The 21,951-nt window shown below is 47.7% G+C and overlaps 1 protein-coding gene across 1 annotated transcript in view; it reads right to left on the bottom strand.

The window, feature by feature from the left end:
- Positions 1 to 240: 240 nt before the first annotated feature.
- The window catches only part of ONECUT3 (one cut homeobox 3), a gene marked incomplete at its 5' end in the record, with an annotated part of 82,137 nt that continues 60,426 nt past the window's right edge, over positions 241 to 21,951 (bottom strand). The window contains one exon of the mRNA XM_084614862.1: positions 241 to 546. Within this exon, the coding sequence (XP_084470988.1) occupies positions 254 to 546 (293 nt within the window). The 3' untranslated portion in view covers positions 241 to 253. The remainder of the gene's footprint in view (positions 547 to 21,951) is intronic.

Below are 21,951 nucleotides of genomic sequence, written 5' to 3'. Positions count from 1 at the left end.
CCTTTGAAGCGAGCTTCTTCCAAGGCTCGTGTGTGGCAGCGAGACATGGGACTAAGCCAAGGTCCAGAGGGCAAATCACAGCATCTCCACACGATGGGTTTGGTGAGGTGGTCTCCCTGCAGCACCCAAAAGCACCCACCTGGATGGCCAATGTTGGCGTGGCTTGTCGTGGGATGTGGGCGGGGGACGGATGTGGTTGGCTTTGTCGTGAGGAGGGAGTGGTTGGGGATCGGGGAGGGACAGAAGAGGGGCGTCATGCTTTGGAGAAAGTGCTTGTAGAAGATGAGGGAACCCCAGGGTTGGTGCCTGCATCCTCCTGCCAGCGGTTCATGCACCGCCGGCGGGCATTCATGAAGAAGTTGCTGACGGTGTTGAGCTCCAGGCCCAGCTGCTGCGAGATGGTCATCTGCATCTCCTTGGAGGGACGCTTGTTTTCCTTGAAGATCGCAATCAGGGTGCGGCGCTGCAGGTCCGTGAAGACCAGCCGCTGCTTCTTGGGCTGCAGGTTCCTGTCTTTCTGCTGCTCCTGTTCTTTGCGTTTGCAGGCTAGATGTTCAAAAGAAAGAACATGGCCATTAATTGGGTGCTGGCCCATGGTGCCCAGCGCTCCTCTCTCACTACTTCCGCCCTCACTTTCGGCCCATCCCTCTCTGCCACCTCTCCACCTCTCTCTTCCTCTCTATTGCCTCTGTCTCTTGAGATGGGACCAAAGGTGTCTCCTTCTCCTTCCTCTCGATTGCCTCCATCTCTTGAGATGGGGCCACCTGCCTAAGACATGCAATGCAAGTGACCACGTGGAAGGCCCTTGGAGACTTGCAACTCATGGGTCACTCCAATATCTCCTTCTGGCAGCCAGGCTGGAACTGGAGGAAACTCATGCCTTGATTTTGCCCTCCTCACCCTCTGGCAATTTGGGACCTCCTAATTCCTAAATCCTGAGTGGGGCTAATACAGGGAAGCATGCAATCCTCTGCCAAGCTTGCAGCCCTATACCAGAGGTTCCAGTAGGCCCCACTGGAAACCTTCTGTTGCTCTCCATTGGCTTTTGCTGGTCTCTGCTGACCTCAGTTGGACAACCAACAAGCCCGTGAACCAGTGGATCCTCAGACCCGTGGCTCTGCCCCTAAGCCCAGATGCCAACTTAAACCAGCAGGAAACAGCTGAAATTTTCTACATGGACTTTCTGTGACGTCTGCTTACATTTCCTGGCCTGCACCAGTAGTTCTCAAGGCAAAATGAGGCAACCATCATTCAGCTCCCAGAATAGATTGTCATGGGGCTTGCCCTCATTTCCCCTCTGTCTGTGACATGGACTGTGTGACAGTCCAGGAAATCTATGCTTCCCCAACTGCCTTCGCTACTCTCTTCGCTCCCTCTCCTGCTGGATTCAAGCCCATTCTCAACATGTCACTGGTTCATTTCAGTCCAACAGAACCAGGTTCCATAGTTAAAAATCCTCCCACAGCCCAGTCTCCGCATTGAGCAATAGGTCACGCCAGGAGGTGCGTTCCCCTGCAGGTGGCACATGGAAGTTGTGGGCAGGGGATGAGCAGATTGCGAGCTCCTTGGACAGGGACCGTCTTCTCGCATTTTGTGTTTGTGTGGTGCCTGGCATGGGCAGGGGGTTGGGACATGACTGGAGCTCCCAGGTGGTCCCGCCATAATAAAATAAATAATAATAATAAATAAAACCCCATTAAATTTTCCACGCTCTGCACAGGGGCTGAGGCAGTGACTAAATATATGGATTTTAATTGGCACAAATGGCCAGATTTTGCTCTTTTGGGGAAAGCTTTTGCCAGGGCCGGCTCCAGGCACCAGCTTTCCAAGCAGGTGCTTGGGGCGGCCTTCAGAAAGGGGCGGCCGGCCGTGTCCCGCGGCGGCCATTCGGCGGCAGCTCCGTCACTGTTGCACGAGCAGCAATTCGGCGGCGACTGCTTGGGGCGGCAAAATTGGTAGAGCCGCCCCTGGCTTTTGCCATTGGTTTGTTTTTTTTAAGAGAAAAAAAAAAACCCTTGTTGAAGCAGAATACGTGGCTTTAGTCGCCATTTTTCTGCGGTATATGTTAACATTACCTGGGAGTTTCAAAAGCGCTTAAGTGATTTAGGAGTCTTAGGGTGCGTCTACACTTCAGACGCTACAGCGGCATAGCCAGGGCACTGCCATGTGGACACTCATTACAGCAACAGGAGGGGCTAGGGTGATCAGACAGCAAATGTGAAAAATCGGGACAGGGGGTGGGGGGTAATAGGAGCCTACATAAGAAAAAGACCCCAAAATTGGGACTGTCCCTATAAAACCGGGACATCTGGTCACCTAGGAGGGGTTCACCCATCGCTGGGGTAATGCACCTCCCCGAGAAGCAGTAGCTAGGTCGACAGATGAATTCTTCCATCACCCTAGCCCTGTCTACACTGGGGGTTAGGTCGGCAAAGCTGCATCTCTCAGGAGAGTGGATTTTTCATGTCCCTGAGAGAGGTACCTATGCTGATACTCTTTGTAGGTGCAGACCTGCCCTAAGTGCCTTTTTCTAAAATGTCCCTTTGGGTGGGATTCACAAAGGGGACTTATGGTGTGTCTACACTGCAAACGAAACCCCATGGCAGCGAGTCGCAGAGCCTGGGACTCTGGCTCGGGCTATGGCGCTGAAAATAGCCGTGCAGAGGTTCCCGCTTGGCCTTTGAGATCCATCCCCTTGGCCAGGTCTCAGAGCCCGAGTGGGAACGTCTACACGGCTGGTTTCGGTGCTGTAGCATGAGCCTTGCGAGACCGAGTCTGTAGACTCAGGCTCTGAGACTCGCTGCCACGAGTCTTTTTTGGAAGTGTAGACATACCCGGAGATTCAGCATTGCAGTGTCCTGTTGCCAGCTGGGATACCCAGCCTGGAGCCAGGCACCCGGGCTCCCTGTACAATGCATGGGTAGAGCAAGTGCCTAAAAAAGGCCTTCACGGAAGCCAGCACACGGCGCGGGGACCCTCCTTAGCTAGCTCATCGGAAATGCCGAAGACAGGGCAGGGGCTCAAAGGAGTGGGGTGAGTCGGAGCTGGGGGGGGCGCACCTCGCTCCACACGAGAGCCAGAACTTGGGTAAGACGTAAGTCAATGGCGCTGTGACCAATTCCTGCTGCTGCTGATCTGGCCCCAGGTCCCTACCAAATGGCGAGCTCTCTTTCTGTAGCTGTACCAGGCCCTTTGTGGATCAGCCCTGTGAGTGCGATATCACACACACTCAACACCTTCTCAGCTGGAGGATCTCCCTGATGGGATATTTGTGCTCAGCTAATGTGCATACTCTCTGCTCATGCCTTAAGCTCCTAGGCAAACAGAGCTCAGATGCCATCAGCCCCTGTGCCAGCCTCACATCAAAAATATCTGGGTGTCGCTGGCATCATCAGGAGTGGTTTGTTCACAGACTTTGGCCAGCTGGAGCAGAAGGACAGGATACACCTGGTTCCACTTGCAAGGATCCGAGCTGGTCTGGGGGGGAGGGGGGGAAAGTTCTGTGGTCTGCAATGTGCAGGAGGTCAGACTAGATGATCAGGATGGTCTTAAAGTCTATGAGTCAAAAACTCTGTGGGAGCTGGACTGCCTAAGAGGACAGATAGGCCCATGGGAATGCACAGCCCACTGTGTCCTACGGCTGTTGTGAAATGGAAACCGCTTAAAAACCAACCCCAAATAAGGAGGAACAGAGGATACCAATTAGACTGGTGCGTTTCATTGGGTTTCATGGGTATGACTTCCCCTACAGCCCATCAAGAAGCTCCATTTTTGTGTCCAGGATTCCAAGGCCATTTCAGATTCGTTTATCATGGGTCCTGCAAGGCTGGTCTGGTACTTTCACCTCTTTGCCCTGCCCACCTGCCATTTAACACTCTTAAATAGTATCCTCTCCTTTTCCCGATGATTCACAATGAGGAGCCCAATCCGTCTTTATTTCCAATGACACAAGGTAAAGGTTAAAGCGTTCCTTGCCTGTTATTTAAGAGTTTTATGGGGTCAGTTCAGGAGCGCTATTATGTCAGCAGAATGGCACCTTCTGAGGACACTGGGAATTGGTCTCAATACTTTGGCGAGGATCTTATGTCAGGGAACGCTACTAGAGTTTGTCTACACTGGAATTTCTAGTCATGTTTTCCCACGTGCTAACTAACATGATTGTAAACTCTAGTGTGGACATGACACACATTTGTTCCTAGTTGTGTTTAGCCCTAAGTTGCACATTCTGAGCTTGATTTGCCATTCTTCTGTACCTTGAATGGTTATTTACACCCATGCATAGTGGGTGTAAAACAAACCCATTTTGATTTTAGCGCCACGTGGCACTGGTGTAAAAGACTGTACAAGGTACAGGGCAATGGAGAATCTGGTCCAAACTGTCCTGTCTACCCCTGAATTCACAATTGTGTTCTTTAACATGTGGTAAAACATGACTAAAAACATGATTAAATATTTAAGTGTAGGAGTTACTCTAGAATTACTCTAGAATTGCAGCCATGTAAATGAATGCAACATCTGATTTCTAGAGTTCCAGCGTCCTCCAGAAATGTAGTCATGATGCTATTCTAAAAACTACCCGCTAGCTTGTGGCATTTATGGAGCCATCATCCAAAATCCAGGTCAGAGGGAGTCATGAGCACCAGAACCCTGAATATATTCTGTTTTTCGGGAGCTTCTAATAAACAAGCAGGATTATCGTGTGAGAAGGGCAACACATTTCAGTACCAGCTCTCTAATTCCCAAGGTATCGCATCATAACAGACATGTGGCTCTGCATTTTGGCATCTCTACTTAATGATGCACATCACCTTTGTCCTAGCAGTGAGCTCTCTGGGAGCTGAATTCTGAGGGTCCTTACTCATGCTTTACTCATTGCAACAAAGCTACCATTAACTTCGGTAGTAGTTTGGCCCGAGCAAGTACAAAAACTGAATCAATAAAGTCCTGAGGATTTGGCTCTTTGGTAGATGACCTGGATTTTAAAAAAAGTTGTGTGTGTGTGTGTGGGAGGGGGGACCTGTGAAGATTTTTTTTAAGTTTTGCCTGTTTTTATTTCAAAATTCATTTCCAAAAATTTCAAATAAAATTTCAAAACGGCTTTGATCACCTCTGTACTTGGTCAGAAAACAGGGGAAACATAAAAAAAAAAAGGCCTCACAAATTTCCCCAATATATATATATATATGTATACATATATTAATGTCAAATAGAAATGTTATCAGACCTCAACAGCTTTGCTGTGCAAATGGGGAGATATTTAGTGGGAAGGAAAGGGAGGGTCTCATTTTATACGGTCAGTCCCAATGTAAAGGCATCACTCTGAAGCCATCTGCCCCCTGCCCTAATCTACCGGTCCCAAGCACTCCCTTGTGTCAGGCTTCGTGACGTAAAGGGATCCAGAGTGCAGGAAAAAGGTCAGAGGTGTGAAGCTGATATTTCACTGCAATACACCTTGTGTGTGGTCACGTACACCCATACAAAGTGAGTGTCAAATGCCACGGGATCAGTAGAGGAGTGTACTACACCAACAAAGATCAGAGCGATAGAAAATCACAATGGGATTTTACTCTGTATTAAGGCCGACTTAAAGGTGAACTGAAATTATCTGAGACCAGGTCTACACTACAGACTTATATCGGTATAATTGCAGTGCTCAGGGGTGTGAAAAGTCTCTCCCGTCGGCGTAGGAGTGTCTTCACTTACATGCTACAGCGGTGCTGATGCAGCGTTTTAAGAGTAGACCTGCCCTCAGATCCCAGCTCACCTTCCAAAGATTTGTAGAGGCTTAGGGACTGATTTTGGAAAAGAGCCTTTCATTTTGCAGGCGAGATCACTTGCATTTAGACATCTAACTACCTGACTGGGTAAAAATTTTAAATGTGCCTAAGGCTATGTCTCCATTGCAAAAAATAAGCTGTGTTTTCACATCAAGCCAACTAGCCACCTTGCAACGCGATCTCAATATAAAACACGCACTGTCATTTTTAACCTTGTGGTGGCTACTGGAGAACAACCCTAGGTGGGGGTATATGTAAAAATTAGAGTCATTTATAGGGGAGACCAGGTTAGGGGTTTGTTACAAGAGCGGGTGGGTGAGATTCCATGGCCTGCGTTGTGCAGGAGGTCAGACTAGACGATCGTAATGGTCCCTTCTGACCTTAAAGTCTATGATTCTATGACTCTAGTGGACAGAGCTCTGGATGGGGACTCAGGAGCCCTGAATCTATTCCAGACTCTGCCGCTGGCCTGCTGGGTCACATCAGGCAAGTCCCTTCTCCTCTCTGAGCCTCAGTTTCCCCATCTGTAAAATGGGGATTGTAATACTGGCAGACCAGGTGCCAGCTCATGCCAAGGCTTTTAGGCCTCACTGAACAATGAATAGGTGGACACCCTTCTGTCTCACCTGTGCGTTAGTATCGTTAAGCTAGGCATTGGACTTATATAGTGTATCCTGTTTAGACTTCACGAAATGCTTGTAAATCACTGCATGCATTAATCTCACGCATAAACTTGATTTCCCATGCTATAAGGTAATACTCACGTGCTTGTTCTGTTACTGTAAAATGTTTGTTCTGAAATTACATAACTCACCAAACAGGGAAACTCACCTAGTGCTGGATGCCTGCAGGAGGCGTTATCTCCGGCCCATCAGGAAGGACTAGTGAATGCAAACGCGCCATTGTGGAACAGACACTTTGCTGATTGCTTCCCACCCAGCCCGGAAGAGGGTACATGCCCAAGCCATCCCATCACAGCATGAACGCTGGGGGAAGGGAATTAAAATGCCTGTCAGAGAGAACTTATTATTCCTTTGCTGCTGCTGGAACTCTGAGAGGCGGGGATGTCTAAGCACATGCAGGGAGCCCCCCACCTGTTTTGCCTGGGTTAGCCCTAAGGGATATTCAGAGTCTGCTTACTAGAGACGTTACTATTAACTTTTCACACCTGACTGCAACTCGTTTGTGTGTGTTTGCTTCCTGGCTTTAACCTTGTAAATAATGCTCATTTCTTTTTCCTAGTTAACGAATCCTTAGTTAGTTGACTATAGGCAGGGCTACAAGCATTGTCTTTGGTGTGAGATCTAAGATGTAAATGGACCTAGGGTAAGTGACTGGTCCTTTGGGACTGGAAGTAAGCTGACCTTTTTGAGATCTTTGGTGTAACGTGCCTGTCTATCACAGAATCAAGCTTGCCAGGGTGGCAAGATAGGCTGCGGACTGTCTGGGACTCCATGGCAAGGCTGTATAGTGGCGGAGGAGTTTACACTTGTTATGTGACTGGTGAAATCTAAGTATAGATCTTGCAACCAGTTTGGGGTTTGTGCCCTGCTCGCCAACAGTCCCTTAGCTGCTTTTGAAAACGTTACTGTGTGTATCAGGCATGCAGAGCTCTCCGCACTCTGCATGTAGCTTATTGAGGGAGCAAAAATCATAGATTTGAAAGCCGGAAGGGACCACTGTGATCATCTAGTCTAATCTCCTGCATAGCATAGACCAGAGAATGCCACCTAGTCATTCCTGCCTTGAGGTTGATAGTTTGTGACTGAGCTTGAGAATATTGTTTTAAAATATATCCAGGCTCAATTTAAAGATCTAGATGATGGAGAATCCATCACACCCCCGGGATAAGTTGCTCCAGTGGTTAATTACCTTTCCTGTTAAAAATGAGCTTCTTGTTTCCAGTTTAAATGAAATTGCGGGCCTCAATGCAGCTGCTTCTAACCCTGGCCTTTAACACGAGGAATAGTGAGAGTACATTTTAATTGCAAATCGGTTCCTCCTAATTACTGGCAAAACCCATTTCTTTTTCTGAATTGCTTTCTAAGTTCGCGTTCATGTACGAATCCTCTTCAGATTACAGCCACCTTGAACTAACAGTATCAGACTAACTTCTGAGGTCCTCCACTTCCAGCCAAAGTTGGGCAGGTCTTGAGTTGAGCGAATCATTTGTCACAAATCATTTGTCCAACAGATTTAGCCTCTTTGCCTACTGCCTGGAATAGACACAAGCAGGTTGTAATTTCCTCAAATTCATTCATTAATCAATTAGTTTTAGGCACTTTTTAGCTCCATGGACTGCTCCCAAACAGATTCTGTATGCATTCAGTGCTTCCGTCAGAGAGATTTGATTGGTCATATAAATCCCATGGCGTGGATTCTGTCCCCTGATTGGCTGAGTGCACCATATTTGCTTAGCTCTAGTTAGGACAGATGGTTTACAGGAGACAATAGATTTGTCCAAGCAAATATATTCAGTTCAAGCCATTTTCTCTCTGGTAATAATGGTTAACAGAAATAATTTTCCTGGCCCTTGCAAATGGCCCTGAATCCAGATGCTCTTTCTTCAGTGGAAACAAACATCCTACACAACAAAGATACTTTTAACCCTTTGTGGTACCAGGTGGAGCCTGTATCCCATAAGGTACCTCAGTCAAACAACTGGCAGATGAATGTTGTAGTGGAAAAACCTACCCTATGACCATCAGATGCTTGCAAAAAAAACAAACAAAAGAAACCTTTTATAGAAAATTTGACTTTTTTTCCAGACACCAATTAAAAAAAAAAACAAACCAAAACAAAGCAAGCAAACAAAAAACCCGCAGATGTGCACAATCGGAACAGTGAGTGATATGTTTGCTACGACAATATTCCCTCCTCCACCTTCACCCCCGTCACCTCCCCATTGGCTGCAAGACACGCGTTTGTCCAATCCTCCACTCACCATCCACAATGTTACCATCACGAGCCAGAGGCAAAGGTGTGCAGCAGGTCAAACTGGTGTGTGCAAAGGACTTGGGACAGTGCAAATGCAATAACAATGTGGTATTGGAGTGTATAGGAATTGTTAATGTTGTGGAGAAAGCAAAAACATAACAGGCATGTCAAGGCTATTTACTGCCTCTTGCTACCTGTGGTAGAATGGTCACCGTCTGCCAGCAGTTACTCCCCAGCAATCTCTGGGCTAATGTAACATCTTCCCTGTGCTCAGAGTAGGAATTAACTAGCATGGCAAATGTTGACTTTCTGTTAGTGACCACTGTATAAATGCAGCGGCATCGCCCTCTGTTGGTGTGTGACATAGCTCCAGCTTCTTGCTATGGGTCATATCTCCTGCTCTCCATTGTCTGGGCTATAGAGCCATACATTTTTAGGTCACGAGGGACTTGATCCTGTTCTCGTCTGACCTCCTGAGTACCATATGTCTGCAGCACCTCTTTGCTCCTTGTCCTTTACGTGGCAGAGCTGCAGAACTGCCCATATCTTTTATCTGCAAATACTTCTGTACATGGCAGGGCCTAGATTTTCAAACGAGACTGGTGGGTTTTCAGGGCCCAGCATTCAGCCCCTTCTCGGGGCCTGGTTTTCAGAGGGCAGCTGCTCCGCACCCTCTGAAAATCAGGTCTGTCTAAAGTGTGTCCAGGTGGGCAGGGCACCCAAAATGCCCAGCAGCCTTTGAAAATCTGTGCAGCCTCTTGTAGCTCGTGTCTCCTGCTGCGTGTGGTATGGCTGTAAACACCTCCAGCTTCTGGCTACATGTGATGGGTCTACAGTAGCTCGGTGGTTTGCACAGGAACTCCCAAGTGGTATGTGTGAGGTCGGTGTGCTCTCCCATAGGCAGATAAAAGGCCGTATTAACCCTGGGTGAAGCAACTGGGATGGCCTGCAGGGATGAATTTGTGCTATTACATTTCCCATGTATTGATTATCCTCTAGACAAGCTGTATTGGCTAAGCATAGACAACATCGGTTATTCGGTATTTCAAGTTTTTAAACCCAGCATTTGTTTCCAAACACAATTATTAGGAGTAATTATTAATAATCATAGCAATATGCAATCATTAATTACTAATAGCACCGCTGGACACTAAGACCTCAGATATGGTGGTCTGATTGGTTGGCTACAAACAGGGCTGCTGTTGAAAGCAAAGTATACCCTTAGTATTGCTACTGAATATATTTGCCATACACAATATTAGAAGTGATATGCTGAGGACGGGGGGGGACCATGGTCTGTTGTGATCTAGCAGGTTAGAAATAGAGTTGGGTTCTCATTCTGGTGCAGATACTTTTCTGTCTGTGTGACATTGGGCTCATCATTTCTCCTCTCTGCCAGAACATAAGAACGGCCACCCTGGGTCAGAGCAGTGGTCCATCTAGCCCAGTATTTGTCTTCCAACAGTGGCAGATGCTTCAGAGGGAATAAACAGAACAGGGCAATTCATCGAGTGATCCATCCCCTGTTGTCTAGTCCCAGCTTCTGGCAGTCAGAGGTTTAGGAACATCCAGAGCATGGGGTTGCATTGCAGACCATCTTGGCTAATAGCCACTGATGGACCAATCCTCCATCAATTTATTGAACTCTTTTTTGAACCCAGTCATACTTTTGAACTTCCCAACGTCCCCTGGCAACGAGTTCCACAGGTTGACTGTGTGTTGTGTGAAGAGGTATTTCCGCATGCTAGTTTTAAACCTGCTGCCTATTAATTTCATTGGGTGACCCCTGGTTCTTGTGTTATGTGAAGGGGTAAATAACACTTCCCTATTCACTGTCTCCACACCAGTCATGATTTTATAGACCTCTCTCATCTCCCCCCTTCGTCGTCTCTTTTCTAAGATGAACAGTCCCAGCCTTATTAATCTCTTCTCAAATGGAAGCTCTTCATCCCCCTCATCGTTTTTGTTGCCCTTCTCTGAACCTTTTCCAGTTCTAATACATCCTTTTTTGAGATGGGGCGACCAGAATTGCTTGCAGCATTCAAGGATTTATGGAGTGGCATTATGACATTTTCTGTTTTATTATTTTTCCCTTTCCTAATGGTTCCTAACATTCTGTTCACTTTTTATGACCACTGTTGCGCATTGAGGGAATATTTTCCGAGAACTAGCCACAATGACTCTGAGATCTTTCTTGAGTGATAACAGCTAATTTAGACCCCACCATTTTGTATGTACAGTTGGGATTATGTTTTCCAATGTGCATTACTTTGAATTTATCAACACTGAATTTCATGTGAACTGAATTAATTGAATTTCATCCATTGCGTTTCCCAGAGATCCAGTTTAGTGATATTCCTTTGAAACTCTTCGCAGTCAGCTTTGAACTTTACTGTCATGAGTAATTTTGCATTGTCTCTAAATTTCGTCACCCTGCTTTCCAGACCATTTGTGAATATGTTGACGAGCACAGGTTGCAGTACAGACCCTTGGGAAACCCCACTATTTGCCTCTCTCCATTGTGAAAACTCATCATTTAATCCTACCCTTTGCTTCCTATATCTTTTAAGCAGTTACTGATGAGAGGACCTTCACTCTTATCCCATGATTGCTTACGAGGCTTTGGTGAGGGAACTTGTCAAAGACTTTCTGAAAGTCCAAGTACACTATATCCACTGGATCACCCCTTCTCCATATGCTTGTTGATATTCTAATAGAATTCTAATAGATTGGCGAGGCATGAGTTTCTTTTGAAAAAGCTGCATTGTGTTTGTCTGTGCATCTGATAATTCTGTTCTTTACTATGGTTTCAACCCATTTGCCTAATACCACGGTTAGGCTTACTGGCTTGTAGTTGCCAGGATCGCTTCTGGGGCCTTTTTATTTAAAAATTGGGCCCTGAGGTGGATTTACACTCACTGGGGAAGCAGTACGGGCATCTCACCTCTTCTGCATCTTAACTGAACCTGAACTATGGGGGCAGCCCCATGGAGATACAGGTAGCCGGGCCTAGAGGGAATGGTGTCGGATGTTATTCTGCCATCTAGTGGCAAGAGTGAAGTACAGACAGTTGAATAAAGATGGCTGATTTGCCAACCTGTGGTTGGATAGGACTGGCTCAGGGATGCACAGATTCAAAACAGCCCGGAAGAACCCTTAATCCTTGAGGCCCTCTGACAATGGCAGTGTTTCCCGGGTGTGGTATTAGCCACCCCAAACATTCAAAAATCTTGAGTCTGGCCTCAGATAATCACGAGATCAGCTTAAAAATCATGAGATTCAGGAAAAAAATTACGTTCATTAGGTTCGTAGGTTACGCTGGGGTCACGTTTCCAGGCAACCAGATTTAGTTCGGGACCCTGCTTTGAGCAGGGGGTTGGACTAGATGACCTCCTGAGGTCCCTTCCAACCCTGATGTTCTATGATGCTATGAACCATTAGGGCTAGAAACGTCCTTTTATAGACAATGAAAGTCTCGGGCCTGGCTGGGCCTAAGAACCTGAGCTATAATGTCTGTGCTGCCAGCACGAGTCAGTCTAGCCAGGCTGGGAGGTGCAAGCCCAGCTGCCGTCTAGCCAGACCCTAAGAGCTCACAATCTAAATAGACAATGAAGGGCTGGTTCTCCCCATTTTACAGCTGGGCAAAAGGAGATGCTGTGACTGCCTGAAAGACAAGGGAAGTCTGTGACCCAGCTGAGATTTGAGCAAAGATCTCCAGGGTCTTAGTCCACTCCTTCAACCGGGAGACCTTCTTTCTCTCAAAAGAAGCCTACCATTTACGGGCTGAAGGTCCCTGGTTCAAATCCTGCTGCCAACCCATACAGGACTGGGAGGCTGTAATAGTAGCAACCTGAATTAAGCCAAATCCTAGCTTATGATTTGTCAAAAAAATCTCCCGCCTCTAGTCACTAAGGCTGGCATTTGATTCTTAGCGCTGATATAGCACTTTTCACCCAGAGAGCTCAAAGTGCTTTACATTATCCCCATTGTACAGCTGGGAAAACTGAGGCATGGGAAGGCATAGTGATTCACCTAAGGTCACCCAGGGAACAAGTAGCAGAGCCAGGGATAGAATCGTGCTCCCCTGACTGCCTATACTGGGCCTTGTGGAGAGGATCACGCTGCCTTCTTTGGGATTTGGACAGCTTAGGCACTTTCCAGACTTATCATGCTGAAAGGGGTGGTCACAGACAGGAGGGACGCTGCAGTGAAGCAGTTCTGTAAAGAACCTCCCTGGTTCTTGCTTTTTCTTTCTTTCTTTCTTTCTTTTCTGCTGATGCAGCTTAACATGCCTCTTCCCAGTTCAATCTAATTACAGCTCCATGCAAGAAAAATCAATAGTGACTCTAGTCAGGTCTATTTACAATGGCTATCTAAACCCCAAGCTGATGGATCTTTTTCATATTTCTCATCCCTCGCAGCTGCTTTCCCAGGCAGGCTTTGTCTGCCAGGAGCTGTCTGGGCGTCCTCTGTCTAGAAGGAGTCCCTGACCTAATACCGCACCAACACGGTGGAAATGGGAGTGGGAGAGCTTTGCCACATTTGCACAACCTGTGCTGGAACAAAGCCCAGCTCTCACAAAGGTGGGGCTTCTTGGTCAGCCAATCGGTGCCTTTGGATGCTGCAGCATCCCCCAAAATGTGGCATTCTGGGAATGGTGGGGGCAGGACAGAGGTCATTGCACAAGGAAGGTAAAGCTTGTCTACAGGGGGAAATTGACCGGAACAGCTCTTGCAGAACAGCTATTCCAGAAAAGCTTCCTGAGTGGACACCCTATTCCAGAATAAAAGCCCCTTCATTCTGGAATTATTTGTGCTAACAAAGTGGGGTAAATATTTTGGAATAAAATCACTATGATTCTGGAATACAATGTCCACGGGGGGGGAGCCTTTCTAGAATAGCTAGTGCTGAATAGCTTGTTCTGCCGTCGCTGTTCCGGTCCATTTCCCTGGGCAGAAGAAGGTGGCTGGGAGCACAGGCGAGGGGGGTGCAGAACACTGGGACGGGTTTGGGGCTCTAATGTTCTCGCCAGCCTTACAAATGGGGGGCAATCCAAGTATGTGGCGAGAGGATGGTCTTGTGGCCTGAGCTGTGAGTACTTTGGGTTCAATTCTATCACAGGCTCCTTATAGCACATAACTGTTCCTCCTCATCTATAAAATGGGGATATTATTCCTTCTCATCTCTTTAGAATGTAAGCTCTTTGGGACAGGGAATGTAGGGTTCTACGTGTATATGTAACCCACTGGTGTGCGCGCTCTAGGTCCCCCTTGGTGCCATTCCACAGAGGATTTGAATCGTTGCACCCCATTACTCTAGCTGCTTGGCTCTTCATTTCAAGAGGTAGGAGCTAAATCTTTTAGATCTGGTTCAATGCCCGGTGTGCTGGCCAAGCGGGTGGCATCATGGTGTATTACCAACCCCAAGCATTCAAGTATCATGTGATTGGCTTAAAATAATGAGATTTGAAAAAGAAATAGATTTTGTTCCCTGTTATTCACCTTCTGCTTTTTGAACTGTTATGGGGTCATGGTTTCAGGTCCAACCATCATGAGGGCTAGAAACTTACTTTTAAAAAACTAAATGCTGGGATTTCCATCTAACTCCAGGACCTGGAGATTTAAGAAAAAGACAAATATCATGAGATTTGCAATAAAATTGCGAGAGCTGGCAGTTTTGTCCAGTATGGCCATACTTATATTCCTACAGACAAGTTCATGGAGGATCGATCCATCAATGGCTATTAGCCAAGATGGTCAGGGACACAACCTCATGCTCCGGCTGTCCCTAAATTTCTGACTGCCAGAAGCTGAGACTGGATGACATCGCTCAAGAATTGCCCTATTCTGTTCACTCCCTCTGAAGCATCTGGTACCAGCCACTTTCAGAGGACAGGATACTGGGCTAGATGAACCCTTGGTCTGACCCACTATGGCCATTCTTGTGTCCACAGTAGAGCTGGGTGGGAACGTGATTGTCCATTTTGCAGGAAATTCTGCAGTGTCTCCCTTTTTTCTGTTCAACTTTCTCAAGACATTTTTTCCCCCCAAAATGAAATTTCATCAAACTGGATCCATTTCCATGAAACATTTGGCTTTTAATGAATCAGCCTTTTCCAACAGAAACGGTTCCATTGGAAAATCTCCAACTATCGCTTTTAGGCCCTGCCTCTCACAAGGGGGTCAGGACCTGAGCAGGGGCCACTGGATGCTACTGCAATTCTAACAATAGTGATGAACTGTTTGGATTTAGGGTCCCTTGCTACTGGCATGGGAGGTGGGGGAGGGGGGGAAGACAATAGCCAGCACTTTCCTGCTGATCCTGTGTTACCATATCAGCCACTTGGTGCCACTCACAGAATAGCTTGTAACGAGGAGTTCATTTGATAAAACTGCAAACTGCTCACCTAACGGAGCAAAATTCATGGAATCCATTATTTGCTGGGAATTAGTTGCTTGACTCCAGTCTCTGACACAAGCCGTGGGGAAGAGGATTGTTCCCATAAGTACTGTACAGCACTATTTTATAAGGGTGCCTTTGGGTAGACAATCAAAACTCAGGTCCGGACCACTTGTGGCCATTAAAGTTCCATTTCAAAGCTGCAAGAATATGTCAACTTGTGTATATTCACCTAGAACAATGATGTCCCATCTTGATGGAAGCTTTTGCTGGCTAATGCAATAATAAAATAATAATAATAATAATTTCTAACACTGGGGCTTTAAGCAGAGGGCTGTGGCCAAATTCCAGTCTGGGTAATAAGAAAAGGAGGATTTGTGGCACCTTACAGACTAACAAATTTATTTGAGCATAAGCTTTCGTGAGCTACAGCTCACTTCATCAAGCTTATGCTCAAATAAATGGGTTAGTCTCTAAGGTGCCACAAGTCCTCTTTTTCTTTTTGCGAATACAGACTAACACGGCTGCTCCTCTGAAACCAGTCTGGGTAATGAATTATATTTTACCAACCTGCAATTGCGGTTGAATACATTCTGCTTCTTCGTCACTTCCTGTCTCAAAGTGTTGTTATGTTTCTTAGCGTTACAGGTGCTGTTGTGGTGGGTGCTGTACATAGCAAGAGACAATCTCTGGCCCCAAAGAGCCTAACTAGACACTGGGTGGGAGGGGAACTAGAGTGGAAGTAACTCACCCAAGGTCACATGTCAGGTTACTAGCAGCGTGAGGAACTGAACCCAGGTCTCCAGTGCTTCATTTGTGAAGCTCAAGCAATTAGGTGCCAGGGCTCAAGTAATTCTTTTACTTTCATAACTGACGCAGCAAGGCCAGAGGTGCCGGGGCTCTGAACTGCCAAGCCCAGAGGTGCCAGGACTCAGCCCTGGCACAAACTAAGCACTGCTGGTCTCATAACCTACTACACTAGCCACTAGGGTACTGAGTCTCTGCAGTCTGAGTAACAGCATGTTGGGGGTCCCTGAATTCCAGCGAACAAGATGGTTTCAGTTCAGGGACGGCGGCTTGGTGGCTCTCGAGCCTCGTGCTCTTTTTAGACCTGGACCTTTTTTATCAGGGTGTGGTCACCTGTGCAATGAGTTTGTCGGTCTCCTGTGGCTCCACCCCATGGCTGGGCATGAACGGCAGGGCTACGTCTACACAGCCCATGGCAGCGAGGCTCCCAGCCGGGCTTGACAGACATGGCTTAGTGGGGCTGGCACTCGTGCTCTGAAAACAGCTGTGTGACGTTGAGGTGGGGCTCCGAAACCCTGCCCCCCCCACCCCCTCGAGCTTCAGAGCCCCTGCTCCAGCGTGAGCCGCAATGTCTACGCAGCTGGTTCTAGTGCAGCGGAGTGGGCCCGAGCCTGTTCGCCCGGGCTGGCTGCCGTGGGCTGCGTACACAGACCCTGCAAGATCAGAAGTGCCCTGCACTGGCAGAGCAGTGTGGGCGTCTGAGAAGGGAAGAGCGTTACACAACAGAACTGGTCTGCCAACAGGGCGGGGAGCTCCAGGTCTGGGGCTGCGGTCAGGCCCGAGGGGTACTGGGGCAGAGCTCTGTGCGTACAGCCTTTCCCCGGCACTGTCCCTGGCTCAGCCCTGCCTCTATTTCATCAGCACTGACATTTACCAAACAGCCCCTAACCCGCTCTCCAAAAGACGAGCAACGGCGCGTTCCACACCAGACGCACAGTTCTAGCCTTGGATTGATTAAGTGTGTGTCGGGGTGATTTCCCTGAGGGTTCAGGCCCCTTCTCTATGGCGCTGCTGCCTGTGGGCAGACGGGGCGGCAGCCTAGGGCTGGCGGGTGGATCCACCCCTCCTGGGATCCGTTGCCTCGGTGCTGTAGCCTCAGGGGCTCTGCCCCGCCCCCGCCACGGGCTGGCTGGAGAGGATTCCCTGCTCCCCATCCCTTTTGCAACCTCACCCCCACCCCACCTGCGTCAGGCTCCACTGCTCAGGTTTAGGGCATGTGGATGGTATTAAACCACATGTTCCTGTGGCCATGGGGTGACATTATAGGCACGTTATTTAAGGAGCCAATTTGCATATCCTCACATAGTTTGTGTAGAGCCATAAACATCAGCTTTAAAAAGCAGTGTGGATTTAGTGGTGGCGGAAGGCAGTGGCCTGGTGAAGGACGCGCTCTCCATGTCTTCAGGGAAGGCTGCCCGCCCCTGTCAACATGCCTTATGCACAATATAGGGGGGACGGGACCTCCTGTGGGCGCCATCGGGGGCAGGTCACTCTCCATCCCCCTTGCAGTCCTCTGACTGTCTGATGAGCCTGCCCGTTAGCGCACAGCTTGGAATGTGGGAGCTGGAACTGAGACCCACCAAACTCATCTCATGGATGCCACCACACCACCATTAGAGGGGAACAACACTCAGTCCCTATGTGGCTAGGCTGGATTCAAACCCATGACCAACTGAAACATCCAGCCAGCCCCCTAATAAATGCTAATTTAAGAGAGGATCTCACATGGAGATGCCTTTGGAAATCTAAGCTCCGGCAGCTTTTTACTGCTGTTAGCTCTGCCAGTAGCACTCTGGGAGGGGAGCTGGACTCTATGCTATGTTTTCCTACCTTCCAGTCAGCGGTACCTGTGCAGATCTGCTGCTGGCAGTGGGACACCACAGGTGTCGCTGAGGGATTAATTGGAAGACATTAAGGTTGCAGGGACTGGGGTGTCACTGAGGGCATTGGTGACCCTGCATTATGGGTGGTGAAGCATGAGAAGGAACGAGCCCAGCTTGGTTCTCAGATCCCAGGGGGAGTCTGCAGGGCTGGCAGGTAGGAAAACATCCTCTTCCTTTAAGCTGAGTGCATTTGAGACTGAGATCGTAATTAGCGAGGCAGGAGAAACATGCAGCCCTATGATTGCCTCCCCCCAATCACTTTTAGTAGCAAGCAGACCCTGGCTTTAAAGCTCAAGGGGTCTGCACTGGCCATTAGCTGTTTATGCGTCTCACTTGCTAGATTACAAGACAACGTCGAGAGGAACGGACAGGAAACCCCCTTTGCACCAAAACTGTATTCTTTAAAAGAAAAAACCAAGCAGCCCTGGAGATTAAAGTTCTCTATTCAGACACAGGGCAAGTAATAGAATACCTAGCTTTTACTGTGTCACAATGGTAGTGTTTTACAGACACAGTGCACTGGTGTAAGGGATGAGACAAGGTGCAGGGCAAGGGAGAGTCACACCCGAGAGCTACTTGTGACAAGGGGTGTCCATTCTATACGTCTTCATTTCAAGCAGCGCTGCTCTTCTACGTGAGAGAATGGTAGAATGGTTAGAGCACAAACTTGGGACCTAAGCAACCCACGGTTAATTCCCTGCTTTACCACAGGCTTATTGTATGACCTTGTGCAGGTCTTACTCTTTCTGTGCCTCAGTTCCCCATCTGTACACTGGGCATAATAGCATGGCCCTATCTCACTGGGGGTGTGGGTTGCGAAGCAAAATGCATTAAAAATTGCAAGATGCCCTGGTGCTGCAGCAATGGGGCTATGTAAGGACCATAGATAGGATACTCCAGTGTGGCGCACACAAAAATATCTGCACAAAAGATTTCCCATTGCATTTTTCTATTTACCATATGGGCAGCATCACAGCATGTGGTATACCTCATCCAGTGCACTAAATGCCCCAACAACAACTAGGGGGTGAAACAAGACAAACACTGTGCTCTTGAATGGACTCATGCAGGAAAAAGACAAAAACTGCAGCTCATCTGGGGGCAAATCCTTTTCACAAAGCGATCACTCTAGGGCAGACCTCTCAGTCCTCATCCTCAAAGGAAACCTGCACAACACCTTCAAAAGATGAGCCTTGGAGCTTACGTTCATAACTTTGCTAGACACTAAAAAATCATGGCCTCAACAGAGACACTGGATTTATGTCTCATTACAACAGTCTGTAACCACTAACCCGCCAGCCCCTTTTTGTCCTATGACTGCAGGACTGTTCACTGGCCTCTTTTCCTTGAATGGTCTCTTGAGATGTGTGTTAACTACTTATGCTAAGCAATCTTAGTCCACCTTGTATTTCGCTGTGACACACTGAGTGAGTTTCCCAGACTTGAAGAGCTCTACATAAGCTCGATAGCTTGTCTCTTTCACCAGCAAAAGTTGGTCCAATAAGAGATATTATCTCACCCACTTGGTCTCTTTACTATGGGAAGTTTAGTCTTTCTATTCAAATAGTTTCACTCTTTCCATAGATGATTTTGGCTTGGTGCAGAGGAAAGTATTTTTTCAGAAAACAGAGAGAGAAAATACCTTATTTTTATAGTAGCACCAAGAGAATCCGTTCAAGATCAGGGCCCCATCATGTTGGGTGATGAACAGACCCATAGTAAGGGACAGTCCCGTCTACAAAGACTTTACAGTCAAAACAGACAAGACAGAAAAAGGGTGGGAGGGAAAATAAATAGAAAGAGGAAGTGATTTGTCTAAGGTCAAAGAGTAGGTCCATGGCTGAGCCATGTTTATGACCCACCAGCCTAGTTCCTAGACCCATGCTGTACCCGGGGCTGTTTGATCCCTAGTCCCACTCAGCTAGCATGTCTGCTGTTGGGTTTGGTCTTGTTTTAAAAGTCTACGGTGACCAGACTTCCTCCACTTTCCCCAGGAAACTACTTTGTAGGTGAATAATCTCACCATTGGGGCGTTTAGTCTTTGACCTGTCCTGCTCTATGCAAAGGCACATATTTATCAATGGGCTTCTCAATGCGACGGATAAAACAGTTTCATTTGTATCAAAATAAATCACTTGAACAATGGTAGTGCAGAATAAGGCGGCAGCGTGGCTAGATCACTAACTGAATCTCAGAAGACCTAGGTTCTCTTTATTCAACTCTGCCTCTGACCTGCTGGATGATCATGGCCAGCTCACGTCACCAATCTGTGCCTCAGTTTCCCCCTCAGGATACTGACCTCTTTGTGAAGCACTTTAAGATCTCCGTATGCTAAGAGCTAGGGATATTACTAGTAGTTGCCCTGACATGGATAAAACCCTCCTTTGGCAATGCAGTTCAGTATGGAAATATGAGATTTGGATTTCACCTCACTTACCAATGTGGAAATTAGAAGTGATGCCGCTGAGCTACAGCTGGGTAAGTGAGAGAAGAATTGAGCACTTCAAAGGTGGTTTTCCCCTGGAAAAAGAACTCTCTAAAATGGCCTTGGGAGGCTCCATGTTTATGGTCACCTAGTGACTCCAGATCGAGTGTGCTCAGCTTACCAGTAAAATATATTTTGTCCAAATGCCACCCCTGCAAACACCCCTGGGCTCCACATGCCGAGCTAGCCTCTGTTCTTCTGCATCATTACATGTAACTAACGATCTGCTACGGGGCTAATCAGCCCCTCATGACCCCTCCGTAGCCCCTCGGCTAGGTGTCCCTGACTGGGACTTAGCAAGCCGTGCTGTTGACCACGCACAAGCAGGAACAGGAGCCGGCTCCCACTCCCAAAGCTGAGCTGTCTCTGCAGGGTTAACAGATGTAACCCCACCCTCCAAAGTAAAAGCTAACTTCTGGCATTAAGATCTGCAGCTCTGACTGTGAAAACCACACTGGGAGCACGTCCGAAGGAGCCATTTCCATAGTCAACTTCCAGAGTAGAACTAGTGCCATGAGACGAACGGCAGAGAAACCTGCCTCCTGTTTCCCCCAGACAGGTTTCTGCTCTTGGGTGAGTGTCACAGAGACAGGGGGAGGGAGCCTTTTCCTTGATTTAACCTTGACCACTCGAAGCAAAATAGCCACCAAATCATTTCTAAAGGGACATAACAGAGACAATCCAATGGCTGCTGTTCAGAAGCACAGATTATGCCTCCCAACATGGGCACTGATAAGCATTTAACTAATACCTGGTGGCTTTCCAGGCCTCTGTTTTCTCAACCCCAGTGTTCTCTCCCTCTCCATTCATCTGTAATACAACCTGTAATTTTCTGCCCACTTTGCTTAAGTGCTGGCGATTTGTTGAAGTCACAAAAGACCGGCAGAGCTTTTCAGGGCCCACATGCTGGTTGTAAGTGAGGTTAGAAAAACACCGGGCTCTCTTTTCTCTTCCCCGTCAAATAGGCTTGAACTTGCCCAGGGGGGAAATCTCCTTGGAGCTTCGGTTTGAATGAGTGTTCAGAAGCTCAGGGGGGTTTATCGGAACATCTCTGTTGGGAAATCAGGCTGGGAATAGCTTTCCCGGTAAGGTTTCTGGCACAGCCCGCTCAGAAATACAGCGGAATCCCAAATAGCTCAACCCGCAGCTATGTGACTGGCCTTTCCGAGTTGCTGCCAGCGTGTCCCACTCTGCTATAAGGCGAGCACTCAATGCCAATGTATCTCGTGTCACCTAAGTGATTTGGAAGACCAGATTTCTTCTAGACTGTACTAGGAGACCTGCCTTCCTTATGGGTATTTTGGTGGTTTGTTCCAGCCAAAATTGGGTCCTATTGGATGCTAGAAATGAGCTAAACCAAAACCCAAGACGGGATCACCAGACTTTGGATCTGAAATCCAAGCTTTGTGTCTGCCCTGCATGAACTCTCTCCCTCCTTCTCACCCCCCCCCGCCCCCCCCCCGGCCCAGATCTGATCCCTGAGCTTTGGGGGAAATTTGAGTCTTGATCTGCATTTCTACAAAAAATGTAGAGTCCAAGATTGGTTAAAGGCGCTAGTGAACAGAGAAGCTGCAAAGGAAAAACAACTTGTGCCCCTTTTTGCCTGATGATGTAGCAAGAAGGCCTGAAAAGATTTGTTAAATATGCTTTTTTTACATGTAAA

The sequence above is a fragment of the Lepidochelys olivacea genome (assembly GCF_965140295.1).
Source record: "Lepidochelys olivacea isolate rLepOli2 genome assembly, chromosome: 25".
Classification (NCBI taxonomy): Eukaryota; Metazoa; Chordata; order Testudines; family Cheloniidae; genus Lepidochelys; species Lepidochelys olivacea.
This window is presented reverse-complemented; position numbering and strand designations above follow the sequence as displayed.